This window comes from Neovison vison, chromosome 9 (assembly GCF_020171115.1).
Source record: "Neovison vison isolate M4711 chromosome 9, ASM_NN_V1, whole genome shotgun sequence".
NCBI classification, from domain to species: domain Eukaryota; kingdom Metazoa; phylum Chordata; class Mammalia; order Carnivora; family Mustelidae; genus Neogale; species Neogale vison.
In genome coordinates this window covers 53,364,859-53,383,265 of record NC_058099.1, presented here as the reverse complement: position 1 = coordinate 53,383,265, position 18,407 = coordinate 53,364,859, and the positions used below count along the sequence as shown (strand labels likewise).

General features: G+C 41.5%; 1 protein-coding gene across 2 annotated transcripts in view; it reads right to left on the bottom strand.

The window, feature by feature from the left end:
* The window catches only part of LOC122917592 (FRAS1-related extracellular matrix protein 1-like), a 78,859-nt gene that overhangs the window by 18,677 nt on the left and 41,775 nt on the right, over positions 1-18,407 (bottom strand). For both annotated transcript variants that reach the window (XM_044265636.1, XM_044265637.1), the window contains exons 9-12: positions 17,364-17,565; positions 16,079-16,223; positions 6,320-6,449; positions 3,282-3,354 (exon numbers count right to left, since the gene is read on the bottom strand). In XM_044265636.1, coding sequence (XP_044121571.1) covers positions 3,282-3,354; positions 6,320-6,449; positions 16,079-16,223; positions 17,364-17,565 — 550 coding nt within the window. The remainder of the gene's footprint in view (positions 1-3,281; positions 3,355-6,319; positions 6,450-16,078; positions 16,224-17,363; positions 17,566-18,407) is intronic.

Sequence of the window (18,407 nt, the reverse complement as noted above, 5' to 3'; positions counted from 1 at the left end):
TGAGTTTTTCTTTCTCCTTCCTCTCCCATTTTCAAGGTGTAAAGTAGTTGTTAAATCACTGAGATTATAAACAATTTCAGAAGCCTTGAACTGGCCTCCTGTTCCCATAAAACAAAAGGTGCTGAAGAAAAGGTGTCACCTTACGCAGACACAGCCCACTTTAGAGTAGGTCAATTCCTGGATATTTTCCTGCAAAGCAGACTTCACTACTGATAGCTGTTTCCTCAGTGCTTTTTAGTAAATGCCATGTCAGAGATCTGTTCCTTTGGAAAACATTTTGACTCTTAGGAATGATTTAGTCTCAATTAAGAAAGCAGCGACCTTTCAAGAACACATACTGAAAAGGAAAACAATCATTTTCTTAAGAATATTTACATTTCGAATCAATCAGTCACAATAGCTGAATGCAAAGTAGGCAGGTTCCGTTTGGGGTTCGGTACAACGGCAGCGAGGCATAGCTCACTAGACTGAAAAGTCATGTGTTTCTCTCCGGCACCCTCCCCAAAGTTCTCAAACCTTATAATATCCCACAATTTTTAATTTCTCACTCTGTTTCTTCACCCATTGCGGAGGCTACGTTTTTGAAGAAGCAGATTGCTCTGGGCAAAAGCAGTGGGGGTGGGGACACCAGACCCAGAAGAGGTAAGGCTTAACAACATGGGAGTGAATAAACGTTGACAGAACCTGTGAACATAGGGAACTTTAAAATACCCGAAATTAAGACTTCAGTCTATGAAACCATTCTGGCTAGTTCATTCCTAAAACAATGAGCAAGGAGGTATGGTTTCTTTTTAACTTACAGGATTTTTTTTTCTTAAGATGTCTTAAGATGACCAGTGAGAGCCTCCAGAAGTCATCAGCATCTACTCAAAACAGCATGTAAACTCTTGTAGACAGATCGGTCTTTATCTTATCCAGTGGGACCTCCTAGAAGTCAATTTCAGAGCCTCCTCTGACTGTGATACTTTCTAGTTGCTATCAATCCAAATGGAGCACCTGGCGGGCTGCTTGAAATCTACTGAAAGCCCAAATCACTGGAGTCCCTGGGACAGACAGGCCTCCAATAATAAAGAGGACATATGGCAAAGACTCTTGGCTCTCTCCAAAGTGGAAAGGTTTGAACTGCCTTAACATGAAGTACAAAGGGGGCTCACACAATGCAAAAGCACCCAAATCTTTCATCTTCAGGTTGACCAGAACACTCTTGTGTTGCCTGCAGCAATCTGTGGGTAAACGTTGAATACATTATGGGAACAGCTCTCCTACAAAGCAGGTCACTTGAAGAAGAAACTTAACACGAGTCAGAAATGGAAATATCACAGGAAGGAGGCCAGTCATAATATTTGGGTAGTTTCGTGTCAAATTTAAGGTTCATTGTTACAGGTTGAGTTGGGTACTCAAAATCTTTACATCGAAATCCTAATTCTTCATACTTCAGAACATGACCTTATAAATAAGGTCACTATAGAAGTAACTGGTTAAGATGAAATCATAATAGAGTGGGTCTCTAATCCATTATGATTGGTGTCCTTATAAAAGGGGAAAATTTGGACACAAACCCACACACAAGAAAGCCATGTGGGGACAAGGGCAAGACTGCTGTAGATACAGCAGAAGCCAAGGAATGCCAGAGATTGCAGCAAATCACCAAAGCGTGGAAGACGGGCATGGAACAGATTCTCTGTCACCTCCCCTGGGAAGGATTCGGTGCTGCTGATCCCTGGATCTTGAGCTTGTGGCCTCCAGAACTGTGAGAAAATACAGTTCTCTTTTTAAGCTACCGGGTTTGTGATATTTTGTGAGGGCAGCCTTCGCAAACTAAACTAGTCACAAAGCATCATGCTACTTGTGGTGAAGGGCAGAAAGGCATTTCTTTTCTATGTTTGCTACGAAGGTTGTTATTTTGGAATGGTGATAATACTTGGGCCACTTTGTTTTGAATCATCATGGGTCAATGACCGATAACGGCAAGAATTGCGACTTGGTGGAATGTTCTCAGAGTGCAGAACACCTCCCCTATGGGAGAGCACAAAGCAACCGGCCTCAGCTGCTTTGTAAGTCCTTTTCTATTTGTCCACAGACAAGGGATCCAGGTCCATCCCAGACCAGAGGGAAAGAGAGAACCATGTGTGCCATGAAGGAGAGCTACTTGCACCTTCAACAGAAACCAGGGAAGGAAGGTGTGGCTCCAGGAACGGTTCATCAGGCACAGTCTCCCAAAAGCATGTTGGTCCTTTACCCTGATGTCCCCTCCTCCTCCTCCTTCTACTTGCTCAGAATACCTCTCCTCTGGGAAGTCTTCCAGGATTCCTCTTAGAACAATGGCTCATCTTTTGGGTCCCACTGTATTCTTAGTGAGTTGTTTTCTCTTTCTTTTTTTTTTTTTTTAAGTTCTTTTTTTAAATTTATTTGACAGAGAGACATCACAAGTAGGCAGAGAGGCAGGCAGAGAGAGAGAGAGAGGAGGAAGCAGGCTCCCCGCTGAGCAGAGAGCCCGATGCGGGACTCGATCCCATGGACCCTGAGATCATGACCTGAGCCGAAGGCAGCGGCTTAACCCACTGAGCCACCCAGGCGCCCCGTGAGTTGTTTTCATGTCTCTATTTCTCACATGATAGAACACCTTCGAGAGTAGGCACCATAATTTTATATTCCCTTTTGCACCCGGCAAAATATTTTCCACAGATTTAAAACAAAATATGTGCTATCTAATTAATCTTCCCTGGAATCCCCTCATTTCAACCTATTCCAAGAGAAATCATTTAGAAATGGCCTCATGCAAATATGATGTTCCGAAAATTTCCATCAAAGTATGAGGCAATTATATTAGCTCAGCTTTATGTTAGGACTCCAAGTAATTTTTTATTTTATTTTGGGGGGGGTTAGAAGGGGGAATGGGGGAAAGGGAGAGAGAGAATCTTAAGCTGGCTTCAAGCCCAGTGTGGAGCCCAATGTGGGGGTCGATCTCACAACCCTGAGACCATGACCTGAGCCAAAAACGAAAGTCAGACATTTAATCAACTGAGTTACTCAGGTGTCCTCAAATAGTTTTTTAGATGACACCCTTTCCTGGGTGTTTTGGATGTTTGCTTTGATATTTTATATTTATTTGTTATGAGCTTTCTTCTCATTTTAAATAAATATTCACTTGTGATGAAGTGAAATACGAGGGACAAAAACTCAAGTCCAAACTGATCTCTCGTAGAGTAGCTGAAGTAAGTCCCCATGATCGCCACACGTTCTTCCACAAACAGGAAACAAACTGCAGACATGAATCATACCTGGGTCAAACTGAATCAGTTTAGACGGAGTCAGAGTGAAGTCTTTTCCAACTGTAGCTGACACTTGGTTGACCTTAAGAAGAACAAAATGTCCTTTTTAGATAAAAATAATTATTTTTAAGACAGAAACATCTAGTCTAGTGTCATAATAGATTAAACTCTCGGTTTTTTGTTTGTTTGTTTTTTTAAGGAGGCTCTACACCCAACTACCCAAAATGGGGCTTGAACTCATGACCCCCAGATCAAGAGTTGCATGCTCTTCTGGCTGAGCCAGCTAGACACCCCAATTCATGTTCTTTAGTCTGTTTTTAACATAAAGGGTTTTTTTTCAATTATAATAAACCATTTTAGATCTAAGCTACATGGATCTTCCTTAAACTTAACTTTTTCTTAGACGAATATCAATGGAAGTCAAAGTAAAGCTCTTTTTTCTCTCCTTTTTGCTTCTTTATAAATGATTCAGTCATTGGAGAAAGCAGCATAAATTTTAAGCACCACTTTCTCTTTCTTATGAAGTTCTATTCATCTCATCCCCTTCCCTCTAACCCAAACTGGCTTTGAATGGTGCCTCAGAGGAAAGGGGGGAGAAGGAGAAGCAACAGCAGGGGCTCCCCACAGTAGCTCTGGGGTGTCTTACGAGTTTCAGGGCACGGAATGCCTTAGACAAGTTGACCTGAAACAACTCTGGTCAATTTTCCCGTAAAGATGAAACCACCGCTCTTCACAGAAATAGATGTATGCCCCATGGGAGTGGCCGACCTGATGAATGGCCACACAAAATCAATCCACACACACAGTGGAGAATTTCGAATCTCCATGAAATAAGTCATTAACAACAACAACAAAAGTGGTGCTTGTCTGCAGAGACTGTTTGCTGATCTCCTGTTCCCCACTTCCAGGGCTGAAAACCAGAGGCGATTTAGGGCTCTCAAGTCCCGGCCTTATCTTCCCCGGAGGGAGCCTAAATCTGCTTTAAGAAAAGTGTCCTTGGTTAGTGTGAAAAAGAAGTCATCAGATGAGAACCCGGTGTAAGCACAAGAGACAGCTGTTACTTTGCCCTTTCTTAGACATTTAAGATGGCCAAGAATGTGGGTTACTATATTTCTTCACCTTCATGCCAAGAAACGAAGCGCACCATGGAAAGCTTCAAAGTTCCTATTTTTTTGGCTTTAAACATTCCCTCCATTGCTCATCAAAGGCTCTAAGACCTGAGAATGGGTCTGCCGTGGAAACGTGTTGGAGAGGGAACTTCCTGCTAAGCTTCCATTTACACTTTGCCCACAATGCCAAGGCTCCTCCTGCACAACCTTGCATTGTGAAAAGGCAGCCCATTGTACACCTGTAGCCACCATATGCCGGAAGTTATATTCCCTGCAGGGCTCTTGCACGTGCAATTACTTAGCATTTTACCACCACTGAGTTGACAGAATCCGATGTGGGAAAAGGAATGGTCTGAGGCAGGCTGGTGAGAGCAATCAGCCCCGGGAAGGTGCGCGCTTCAAACCAGGGCTAACAATGCAGGGGAAAGTGCTTTCTCTTCCCCTGCTTCTGGTCAAGCAGCCAATATGCTCTGGTATACAGTGGCATCTGTGCTCTGGGCAGAGCTGTTTCTGAAGGCTCAGGGCCGTGTTTGATGAAGGCTTGCACACTCACGGGCAGGATCGCGGTGCGCATGCAGCCGAAGTAGACAAAAGGTTCCATGTCACGCTACGTATGTTCTTTCTACCTGGCCAGGTGAATGGTGTGTGGCCCCAAACTCTAGACATAAGCATATGATGCTTTCTGTAGATGACCAAAGCATCATTTAAATACTGTTCAGGCAGATATCTTTTGGTACAAACGATCTGCTGGGAAATTATAGGGCATATTTAGTTGTCTGATGTTTCAGAAACAATAAAGCACCCACAGATCTGGGGTGAAAAAGTCCATATCCACTGGAAAGATCAATACCAAATGCGGATATGGTACAACTGGGGTGCACAAGGTTCTGAGGGTGATTTGAATATATCATTGTAATGTAATGATGTAATGATGTGATGTAACCAATTGTAATGATACAGTGTATCATTGCAATGGAGACTGAACTTAGATGGCCATTTTTTCCAGAAGCTGATATCACTGCCTCTTTCATGAGATTGAGGAGTGGAGTCCCCAAGGCTCATTCACCATTGTTAGTTGGTGGAAAGCTTTTCAAGCTGTCATTCCCTTGAAGTGTTACTGTGATAGTGACTCCTAAAAAGATCCTTCAGTTCTAGAAGCCATTAAGTTGTGCTCCATGATCCAAGCCAATGGCAAGGAATAAAAATACAACTAATCTGTAAGTGATTACTGAATATTCTTTATATTTTGGAGGCCTGTTTTTTTTTTTTTTAAGATTTTATTTATCTATTGGACAGAGAGAGAGATCACAAGTAAGCAGTGAGACGGGGGAAGCAGGCTCCCCACTGAGCAGAGAGCCCAATGTGGGGCTCCATCCCAGTACCCTGAGATCATGACCTGAGCCAAAGGCAAAGGCTTAACCCACTGAGCCATCCAGGTGCCCCTCAGAGGCCTAGATTGATATGTGCGCTCTTAATTTTAACTTGGGTGACTCTTGAGATAAGTTTGTCCTTGATTTTCCTCATCCACTAATGCCACAAGAAGTGATCCTGGTGCCATACTAAGAAAGCCATCTGGGGGCTGAAATTTGCTCTGGAGACCTCATAGAAGGTCTTGCATACAAGCTTTCTTTTCCAAAGCAGACTTTTGCCTGAGTTCACTAGGTTGGATATATCTTGCTGTAAAGTCAAACTTCCAGACTTAATGACCAGATTTAAAAACAAAAAATGGGTTTAAAATACCTTATCTACGAGCTAATGAAGCTAGATAAAGGGTGGATGGACAAGAAAATGTTAGGTGTAGAATCTCTAAAATAATGGGGTAATCCTGCAATTTGAAATTTCCGTGGTTATTCTGGTTTTCTTCCTAAGAAAATAATTGAAAGGCACCAACCAGCAGCCCAAGTTTTAGCCTGACACTTCACGTTTTAGAGTTGTTACCTTCACACTCACGAAGGCGGAGTCCATGGAATATCCCCTTCTGGTAATTTCCAAAGACAACATGCCCACATTCTCACAGACCTCGTATTCAGTCTGTGACCATTCGATGTGAGACCACTTCAGTTCCAAACTGGGCATGAAAGAAAAAGAAAAGGGAAAATCAATTTTTAAAAAATGCACAATAAATGCCTGTAGAGATCCTCTGCTAGGTAGAAGACTGAATCACTGGTTCATATTCTGTGACAGATGTGGTTCATCTACCTGCACCAGTGCTAAAAATTTCTCAGGCTTATTTGGTCCATTTTAGCTCAAAAAGAACTTTTACCAACAATTTCATCCAATGCTTACAATGCTTTGAGTTAAGAAGTGTAAGTACTAGAGTTTTGTTTTACAAAAGCAGAAACTAAGGATTTAACTAAGGTTAAATCCTGTCAGGGGGATTCAAACATGAGTCTTCTGAAGGGGAAGGAACCAGGAGTGGTGAAGTTCAAGGAGACATTTATTTATGGAAAGGACATTGATAGGGAATCTTCTTTCTTATTTTTGGCCTTCACTGGTGTATCAAGAAGTGTTCTAGACACAGAACTTCTCTGAACCTGGGTTCAGTTAAATAAGTAGTTATCTTTCAGGATGTGTTTGGAATTACAATGTGCATGGGTTTTATAACCATTATCTCTTCCTCCTTCTGTGCATATGAAACAGGCCAACTGACAGGTGGTTTGCATACAGCAATGCAACTGAGTAAACCTGAAAATAGGGGGTGGTCTTTTTCCCACAGTAGATTTAGTGAGCCCAACATTGGATGGAAACTCTCTACTTTACTCCTCATAATATAGAGGGAAGTTTTCCACCCCCCCCCCAAAAAAAAAGCAAGTTCCCCCCCCCCACCAAAAACTGGAGAAAATCAGAGACACAAGTATATGGGACACAAGCACTCTTCACAGTGATTATGTCACACACTTCTGTCACTTTTGTTTCTCTCATTTTCCTTTCATTCTACATTTGTAAAACGCTCAGTGGTCGCTTTATTGTATCCCCCATCTTCCAATTGGTTGTAGGCTTTTCTTCTGGATTTCTTAATGCATATTTTTAATAATTTTTTTCTCCCACAACTAGAAATTCTGCATGCCACCATGTAGAGTATGGGTTTCATGGGGTTCTCCAGGCTTTCCTGGGGACCACTCAAATTAAATAGTAGACTATCCTGTAATATCCACTTCATGTCTTTGCTCCAGTCACATGTTGCAGTCGCATACTCTAAGTTCACCAGCAAGATAAACTCAATAACACTGTCTGTGTCTCCAAGGACCACAGACCTGGGTGGCAAGGTAGTGTGGGAGCCCAGAATTATGGCAGAGGTTCATGAATCTATATAAACATACATGCTTAACTCAATCGATACACATGAAATTACTACTAGCATTCTGGGCTTTGTAAACTTTTGACATGAAAACAGAATCCTCTCATCAGAAATAATGGGATCCTCACTGGTCTTTGATGTGACTGAGTTTAAATCTGGCACGGAACAGTCAAGAAATAAAGAAACAAATGACTGTGCTTCAAGAATCACAAGATAACATGCAATGAGGCTATTATAATGCCAACAAAAATAATGTGTGGCAAAGAATTCTTAAAGGACTCCGTTAAGTGAGAACAGGGCAAAAATCAACAAGATGGACTGGGGCAAAGGACAGAAAGATGAAACAGAAAGGACAGAAGAGCAGTGGGAATGAGTGAAATAGATAAAAAAAAAATGGGTGGATTTCAGCTAAGTCTCCATAAGGTTGAAATGAGTTTCAATGTCCAATCTTCCGAGAATCCATTCTCAGCTGTTAATGGAAACCATGACAGGCAAAAATTCATCAATGTCACTCTGAAGATCCAGGTGTCCTCAAGGCCTAAAAGCTAAATGCAGTTTGATTGCTGATCTAGATCCATAAAGGGACCACGCAGAGTGGGGTTCAGCCTCAAAGGATAAAGGGCTTTGGTGTTTGGAGAAATGCATGCATTTCCCTGATGCACGATTAGAACGCTGCAAAGTGGCTACAGGATATGGTTGTCATCACACAATGTTCTAGTTTCTTTTCTTAAAAATCCACACTATAAATAATAAAGATCTACTGCAAAGCCACAAAATTAAGCCATCCTGTATACTTTCTGGGAAAATATTTCAATCCCAAAGCACAGGCACACCCCTAGGACAGGTGCAACGCATGTTTTGAGTGTGTTTGGTTTCTGCAGTACTGAATTTGAGATCTTTCAATTGCTGATGCTTGTTGCTTACATTCTATGCAAGAAAGAAATTCCACTTGCAAGAAGATACACGGCTGTGTGCTGGGCGTCACGTAGACAACCAGATGCAGAAGCCCACAAGAGAAATCTGGAAAGCTGTGCATATGTACAGATCATACAGACAAGGCTCGGGTCGAATCTTCACATTTTAATCATGCCTCCCTTGTCCTATTGCCACTGAGCAAAGCTCAGTCTCTAGTCAGAAATGAAGTTTATGGACATACTTTATGTGACATACATATGGTGATCATTTCAAGTCATTTAGGAATGGTTTCTCAACCTGGACACTGTCGACATTGGGACCAGATGGTTCTTTGTTGCTGAGCTGTCCTGTGCATTGTAAGATGGTTAGCATCATCCCTGGCTCTGCCCACTAGATGCAGTCACATCAGCTTCTCCAATCAAAACTGCTTCCAGAAACTTCCAAATGACCCTGAGGGGTAGGTCATCCTCAGTTGAGAAACATTTCCCTCAGTGACCATGGGGTACTTATCACAACAGGAGATTTGATTTAATGAGGAAACGGAATTTGAATTCCCAACATCCACTACTGTGAACGGAAGACATAGGACGGATCAGTGGAGATTAAATTGGATTAGAAGTCATGAGGTTTCTGGTCCGCCTACCGCACAAAAAAAGATCTCAAAGTGCAGCACAAGGAAACTGTCTTGCTTTGTTTTATTTCCGGTCTCCGTTTAAGGTCTTGTCTTTTGTTTAATTTTAGCACATACTTTAAATTTACGTATTGCCTTGTTCTATTTTATATGTTCATATAAGCAGTGATATGATTATAAATATTTTAACATGTACTCTCCAGAGGGAAGAGATGCGTGTATATATGTGTGTGTTTAATACGGATTTAAGGATGTATAGGATGCGATTTACAAGTAATAATATAAGATATACTACACTTTTACTGTAGATTTCACAGTCCGCTGATTCTCAGGATAACATTTTTGTTGACATTTCTCTAACTTTTGCTACAAATATAAGGAAAGTCATCTAAATACCCAATTTAAAATTGCAATCCAAGTGCCCTGAGTGGCTCAGTCAGTTATGCATCTGCCTTCAGCTCAGGTAATGATCCCAGGGTCCTGGCATTGAGCCCCACATTGGGCTCTCTGCTCAGCAAGTCTACCTCTCCCCCTCCTCCCTCTCTCTCTGAGAGCTCATGCTCTCTCTCTGTCCAATAAATAAATAAGAGCTTTAAAATAAAAAGCAAAAAATAAAATTGCAACCCGTCTTAAAGCCCAGCATCTGTGATACCCCTAATCCTGACCAATTTTTTCATTTCCCAAGGTAGTATCACGTAGAACATACTATTCAGTTTATTTAGATATGGAGTAAACTCCCAAGAAAACAGGGCTCTTTGGTTCACTGATACACTCCCAAGTCCCCTGAGAGTGGTTAGAAAACAGTTGGTGCTCAATTAATACTTGTTTAATGAATGAAGGGATCTTGCTTACCCACTGTTTCCCAAGCGAAGCTGACCACTGAAACCTTTCATCTCCCTGGCCCTGTTAACATCGTATTTCACAAAATTGAAAAATGCTGCAATAGAGGACCGTCACATGTTCTTTCCAGCCCTTACTCTGGATTCTTTAGCTATGACTGCACTTTATTAGACTATCGAGAAAGGATGGCGTTGACAAGAGAGCATGATGGCTTAGCGCACACTATTATATTTTCAAAGGTATGTGCATGATTCTCAACACTTGGCAATGTCTAGGGACAGCCCTGATTGTCACAGCGGGGAGGAGGGTGATAGTGGCATTTCGTGGGCAGAGACCAGGGAGGCTGTAAACCTTGTGCAAAGCACAGGTCCCCCTGCCTGGCCCCAGCGTACCCCCAGCCCATGACAAAGAGTCACCTGACCCAAATTGTCAATAGTGTTGCTGTGAAAACAAACAAACGACAAACAAACACCAAAACAACAACAAAACACACACATAGATAGATAGATACTTTCTGCAATTTCATTTTGTGGCTACTTGAGTCATTTCTATGAAAAAACAATTAACTGAAAGACTTGGGAATAAAACCCCAGTTTGGGATTTGGGACACTAATCTAGGTTAGTAAGAGTATGTGAAAAAGGCACTCAGCTGCTCTGTGCCTCAGTTTCCTCACTTCCCAAAGAATAAATAATGATGAGTCTGTACTTCAAAGGGCTTAAATGAGCCTTAATGAATACTCATTAAGTATTTTGAGTTTCTCAGTGAAAGGTTTTTATAGAAGCTAAAATGGTGATTAAATTATTCTTCCAACTAGATCTTCATAATCAAGTAACATATGACTGAAGAAAAATTAAAAGGCTAAAAAATATTTTTCTGAGTATTCTAAAACTTACCAATTCAAAAAGGATGTTATTAATCTCCATAATCTCATGCTATGAACACCTGTGTTTTCCATTTTTGTCTTTCTCTGGTGGTAATGGGAAAACAGTGTTTGGCCAAGAGGCAGCACACTGAGTACCCGAAACACTGAGTACCCAAGTGCTTTGGAGTCAGAACATCTTGCAACCACTTACTAGTGTGTGATTCTGGTCAGTTACCCAGTCTCTCAAAGTCTCAGTTTTCATTTAGCTTTAAAATGAGAATTATACTCAGATGAAAATTAAAATTCATTAATATGTATACAGCACCTGTACACAGTGGGCGTTTAATAAGTGTCATTTCCCTTCCCTTCCTCTGCGCTTTCTTCAATCTATCCGGAGGCAAATGCTCCAACTTCTGGCTTGCAGGTAATGTGAAAACTTCAGCTAGCCCAGAGTTTCAACCTCTTCCCCTGTAAGGTGTTTCATAAAAGTCGCAGGGTGCGCCTGTTAGGAATTCCTTCACTGTTGGATCTCTTTTTGTCCCTTCTCTTTCAAAGCCAGGAACGAATAAGGGTAGCCACAGGGAGGAGAAGTATCAGTCCTTGGAATGGGGTAGCAGCTGGAAAAGTGACCCAGGGAGATGATGAACTTCAGCAGGGGTCAACTTTTCTTTTTGAAGTTTACTTTTCCCCCCAGGGGCCACGTGAAAGAGGTCAATACAGGAGACGTGAGAAGAAACTGCCTTGGTTAGAAGTTGTCTGCACCTGTGGTCTGCAGAGGCGTTTTTGAAAAGCGTGAGTCCTGCGTAGCTGGGCTTGGGAGCTCTGCGGATCGTCTTGCGATGGGAGTGGGGCTAGGGGACTGTTACGGCGGGGACTGAGTCACGCCAAGGCCCGAGCCACCAAGATGAGGGCTCACTTGGAGGTGCCGAGGTCAGGGTTCATGCTCAGCTCTGCCTTTTTCATTTTGTGACTTCTGGCCAATTACTTAAATGCTTTAAGCCTGAATTCCTTATCACCCTCAGAGGATTGCATTTTGCAGATTAAATTAGACAACATATGTGAAAGTACCTAGCACAGTGCCTGAAATTTAGGCACTTGGCCAAATCTAAGTCTTTATGCAAATTTCCATGCATCTCAGTGTTCTAGAATAATTTCTATTTACGATAAAACGTCTCCCAAATGTATTCCATGAAAAACTTGTTCCATGAGCTACTCTGGGGTGGAATGGTGGGGGTTCTGATGTCAAATCGAGTTGAGATACACTGCATACCATATCCCTGTTGCAGATTCCCACTCTGTACAAGCATCTCCGTGACTCTGGGAAGTGATGCGGTTAAACAGCATGAAAGCTAGCTAGCTGGCAACAACTTGATTATTTTTTGTTTTTAAGATTTATTTATTTATTTGAGAGAAAGAAAGAGAGACAGAGAGCTCGCTCGCACACAGAGGGAAACTGAAAGGGAGAAGCAGACTCCCCACTGAGCAGGGAGCCTAATGCAGGCTGGATCCTAGGACCCTGGGATTATGACCTGAGCTGAAGCGAGATGCTTAAGGACTGAGCCACCCAGGCACCTGCAACAACTTGATTAAATCGAGATTTCCTAATACCTTGTCTAATGGAATATCCAAAGACCCTTCAAAACTGATATTCTATAGAAATGCTGCCATAGCAAAGACTTACTAGCAATCAAGATTCTGAACGTGGGTCCCTCTTGGTTTTTAAAAAAGCTTCCTTCTGCCCCAGAATGTACTCAATGGTCCTTTTAGCTTCATTACAGGGAAGTTTTCACCCCTCCAAATAAATGGACTTTTAATCTATTAATCCTTTCGAACCCAACCAAGAACATAAAATTACACAAGACTTAGCTTATTGATTAATAATTTAGCTTATTGATTAATAAGTGTATTGACTCTTTACTTTGTGAATCATCCCAGAATTGATTTCTAATTAGAGATGGGCCCCCAGACGTCTCCGGGATACATCTTCAAACAGTCAGTCTTGTACTCATGTGAATGAACAACAGCAATCACCGCGGCAAGTCACATTTGTCAAGGACTTACACTGTGCAAGATGCTCTCACGTGTTTTATCTCCTTTGTTTCTCTAAGCAAATCGTGGTACCACCCTCATCTGACCGAAGATTAACTAAGGTTTACGCAATCACCTAGGTCAATGGCGGACCCAAAGCGCGAGCCCTGTTCCTTGACTCTAAGTCCAGTGGCTTTTCCTTTGTTATCTATACCATAATTCTGTACCAGTGTGTCAGACATGGAGCGCACATTAATATTAATAGCTGAAATATACTTAAAAAAAAAAAAAAACCCCTAACACAAAAGTCCTTGAAGAGTATGTATTCCTCCTTTTCTGCTGCCTAGTGGCCAAAGACTGGAGAAAAAACAGGGAGGTAAGTCTGCGGCTCCTTTCCTGGTAGGCCAGTCTAGCTGACTTGTTAAGAGTGGCCAAGAAGTTCTTCAGTGTGATAAGGAGAACCATGGACTTGAGAGCCGCCCTTCCCGGACCTGAATCCCAGCTCCTTCACTAATAAGCTGTGTGAGCCGAGAAGAGTCACCTCCTATCTCCGTGTTTCAGTTTTCTCATGTATAAACTCTAGATTATGATGGTACCTGATTGCTGGTTGGGTTGATTAAAGATGGACTCAACTGGATGATTAAAGAAGATCAGTGAAGCAGAGTAGAGGGCGCCTGGGTGGCTCCTTTGCTTAATCGTTTTCCTTCAGCTCAGGTCATGATCCCAGGGTCCTGGGATCAAGTCCTGCACCAGGCTCCCTGCTCAGCCGGGAGTCTGCCCCTCCCCCTGCTTGTGCACTCGCTCTCTCTCTTGCTCACTCAAAAAAACCAAGATCTTAACAGAAAAAGAAAGGGGCGCCTGCGTGGCTCAGTGGGTTAAAGTCTCTGCCTTCGGCTCAGGTCATGACCTCAGGGTCCTGAGATGGAGCCCCACATGGGGCTCTGCTCAGCCGGGAGCCTGCTTCCCCCCCTCTCTCTGCCTGCTGCTCTGCCTGCTTGTGACCACTCCCTCTGTCAAATAAATAAACAAAATCTTTAAAAAAGAAAAAAAAAAAGAAAAAGAAAAAGAAAAAGGAACAGAAAACAATTGTCCTGTAAATACCTATAACATATACTGTACACGTAACTAGGTCCTTGTGAGCTGTTGTGGAAAGACAACTATTCACAACATTGTTTCTTACTGGAATAACAGACTTCTTGTTCCAAAAATCTATTTACAAATGAGGTTAGGGACAGCTATACCTTTCACAAATCATGAAGATAAGTGCTGAGTAATTTCTCTCTCCCCCTACCTCCCTAAAGAAAACAATGTATGCCAGAATCAAATCAAAATGACTTCTGGGTTAACCCCTGGTAGACATATTTTTCTTCCTCTTGTTTTGCTGGTTCCAATCCTTTCTAGCTGATTTAGAAATCTCTTTAGTGACGTACGTGAAAATTGGTATCACAGAAGCAAGGAGTCTATTTAAAATCGCCTCAGTTAAGGTTATAAATTCTTCTGGGATTCTCCTATGAATCTGAGAATTATTTAACAACACAAATTGTCTTCAAAAGCAATGTCCTTTGTAACCATGAGGAACAAAAAGGGTTTGCAGTTGAAGCAATATCAATCTAGCATCGCTGCTGGAGAAAAAAAATCTTGTCAGCCATGCTATGTTCACCACGTGAAGGAGCAGCGGTCAGCATTAGGTCACGGACAAGTCTGGTCAATAGTCTCATTCTTTAGTTGAATTATTAAAAAACAAATGTAATCGATTTATTAATAATTTTGGAGCAAGATTTCTTTTTTTCATTTTCTTAAGAACTGGAAGACACCCATCTGAAGTTGCAGCTAGGTAATATATTTTCTGTAAAGATTTTAATGCCAACGAATCATTTCTCTTGCATAAGATCAGTTTAATGGGTGGTGGTCCTCCATTTTAGTTTTATAACCTCATGATTGTATTTTAATGTCAAAGCCCAGGTCTTCCTTATTCGTGCCTATTTCCCCAGCAACCCCAGTACTGCAAATGTGGCATATAACAGTCACTCAATAAAAATCTGTGAAGGTTATGAATCTGGGCCAGGTGCTATACTCTGTATCAGGGCAAGTGGAGGTGGGACTCTGGGAATGAATTTTGCAGAAGATACATTTTTCTAACAATGACTATAGAGACCTCTGCTGGCAATTGTTGGAACTACAATTCAGCCAGAAAAAGTAAAAATGGAGAGACCGGAGGTGAATTTGTTGCCTTTCTTTGGCCATATTCTGTCATAAAAGGCCCATAAAGAGGCTGTGCTTTCTCACAATGTGTAGATTTATGAGGTTACGGCAAACACTGAATTTAGGATAAATGAGCAACTCTTCTATGAGGGCACTGGAAAGTGTGTCAAATTTCGAAAGAAAAACACAGCCTAAGGAGAATCGGACTCTGATGAAACTTTCTGTGATTATCGATAACTGGTAAACTATTCAAGCCCTGCATTCAAGAGAATTTAGAACAGGGGCCCAGTCCGAAATATTAGGATGGTCTGTTCATCTTGTTCATTGTGAGGATTTAATACCCTTGCACATGTCATACAATTTCTGTTACCCAGTATTTCCCTTTACACTACCTTCATCTTACCTGGGATCAGTTTAACGTACAGAAGCAGTCACAAGTCATCATTTGGGAGGGTTTTTTGGTTTCTTTGGAGGGAAGAGATGTATTGCGGGCCTCTCCTGATTACCCCATGCTTCCTGCTGTAGGTATTTTCAAAGACGGGTTACTAACACAGTCCTAGAGTGACCTCTTGCTGCATGATTTGTCCATGAGCCTGCAAGCTCAGTCATGGGTGTGAGTGAACTATCAGGACAGAAACTGCTCTGTGTGCAAAAGTGCATGTATTTACATGAGTAATAGGAATGATCCAGCACTCTATACCTTAACTTTTTAATATTCCCATAGCATATAAGGCTACTGGCTTTCCCATTATCTCCCAGTCGAAAGAAAATTCTTTCTCCAAAATAAATTCGACGAGGTTCTAAAATGGCCTAACAATTTATCCTTGGATTTTGTTTTAAAATGAATATTTCACATTCATAATCAGATATATTCTGGACATTACTATGTATAGGACCGCTGAAGAAGCAAAATAATTTACATTTGAGGAGCAGCAGAGTTCCCCGTGGGGTCCATGATTTGAAATTCCATGATATCCGAATGCACTTCCAAAGACGGGCTTATGATGTAAAGAATGGTCTTACTGTTTAAGTCCTTTTGGATAAATTTCTCATGGATAAATTCACCTATAAGAAAGCAATGAATGAATTTCATGGGAAATCAAGCAAAATATTAAATAAAAGCTGATAAATTATATGGCAATTTTATTTTAAGCAGAGCTTTAAAAACAGTCAAAGTAGATATTTTTAAAGAAATTAACATTATTGCAAGTATCTTTAAAGTCATATGCAATAAGCTTAAATTAGGCTTTAAAATTTACTTTGGCTCAGAAATATTGTGCCTTAAAGAAAATATAAAAATAGAGGGAGAGTAGGAAGATCCAGTAATAAAATCTCTAATTCTGTGCCATCCTTTTTAGTGACATATTGTGATCATTGTCTTCATAAAGCAGAAATAATATGCAATCCAGAGAAACTATTATACCCCTCCCAATTTATTTATTTAGTTATTTAGTTTAATGAACTGACATCATTTAGAATTCCTGCTAGAAAAAAAAATTAGTCACAAATATGAAATTGGTACTGATACTGTGTGTTCCTCTGACTATATTACCATCTGGCTGTTACAAAGAATTGTAAATAATAAACAGCTGCGTGACACCTGGGTGGCTCAAGCAGTTAAGTGTCTGCCTTCAGCTCAGGTCATGAGCCTGGGGTCCTGGGATCAAGTCCCACATTGGGCTCCTTGTTGAGCAGGGAACCTGCTTCTCTCTCTGCCTGCTGCTCCCCCATGCTTGTGCTCTCTCTCTCTGACAAGTACATAAAATCTTTTAAAAAAAGGCTACCAGGGGTGCCTGGGTGGCTCAGTGAGTTAAGCTTCTGCCTTCAGCTCAGGTCATGATCTCAGGGTCCTGGGATCGAGCCCCGCATTGGGCTCTCTGCTCAGCAGGGAGCCTGCTTCCTACCTCTCTCTCTGTCTGCCTCTCTGCCTACTTGCGATTTCTCTGTCATATAAATAAATAAAATCTTCAAAAAAAAATAATAAACAGCTGCGCATCACTACTTGATTCTCCACTTGAGATGAATTTAGGATTGCTCAGCCTCAAACCCTCTGTAGCACCAATATTGATTTATAAACTGCCTCTATCAGTAAGCCCTGGGGAGTGTTTACCAAATGGGCCTACACTTAATTAAATTACTCTCTAGCCTTGCCAGCTATGGGATATTTTAAGATGAACAATAACAAGGATTAAGGAAGGCAAGTACCTGTTGTTGTGTTCTCCAGATGTCCATGCTGGGGACCTCGTAAAATCTTAAAGATGATCAGATCGTCATCAGTGTCGGGGTCTGATGCCTTCAACACATGGGAAGTGAGGTAAATCCCATAACATCCATTTTTCAGGAGCCCCACTTGAGAAGGGGAATGCAAGTGTGTGATGTAGGGGGCTGTTTTGTCCAACTGGTCAACCTGGATAGTCAATAATGATGTACAGTCTTATATAGAGGTTTCTCATCTCCAAGTAACATAGGATCTAAATGGTTAACAGTGATAATCCAGCCCAAATTTCGGATTCCTTATCTTCCTCATTTATTCATTTCTGTTACAGGCTGGCTCATTCACAGTATCCTCAGTAAATATCATAATGCCTGGAACAGAAGCTAACTTTCCATTGTAAACTTTGACCCAGCTTGTTAATTGTCCATTGTCTGACTCTCCTACTAGGACACAAGCTCTGCTGGCACACATCACATCTTCACCCCTACCTCTCCCTTTATTCCCTGCACCTGGCACAGCACCTGAACCATAAGAGCAGCTCAGGGAGTATTTGTTGAATGAATACATTAAAATGGACCCAAGAACTATATTGAAACTAAACGTTCGCTCCCGAGGATTCTTCCATTTTCCTGGTGTTTGGTGATAAGAAATAAGCTTATGAACATTTACATAAGATGTAAATTTTCTACATCACGAATAAATGGAATATTTGGGGGGCACATCTTTGCTCAAATGGCATAAATGTTGAATTAAAAACAGAAACACTGGGGCACCTGGATGGCTCATTCGGTTAAGCGTGCAACTCTAACTCTTCATCTCAGAGTTGTAAGATCGAGGTCTGAGTGGGCTCCACACTGACCTGAGCATGAGCCTGCTTAAGATTCTTCCTCACCCCTCTCTGTCCCTCCCTTCCCACTCACATACTCTCTCTCTCTCTCCCTCTCTTAAAAACAAAACAAACAAATATACCCAGAGATGCTTTGGTAAGAAAAATAATGAAAGGTGATTATTTACAGGCATTTGTGTATTTATTT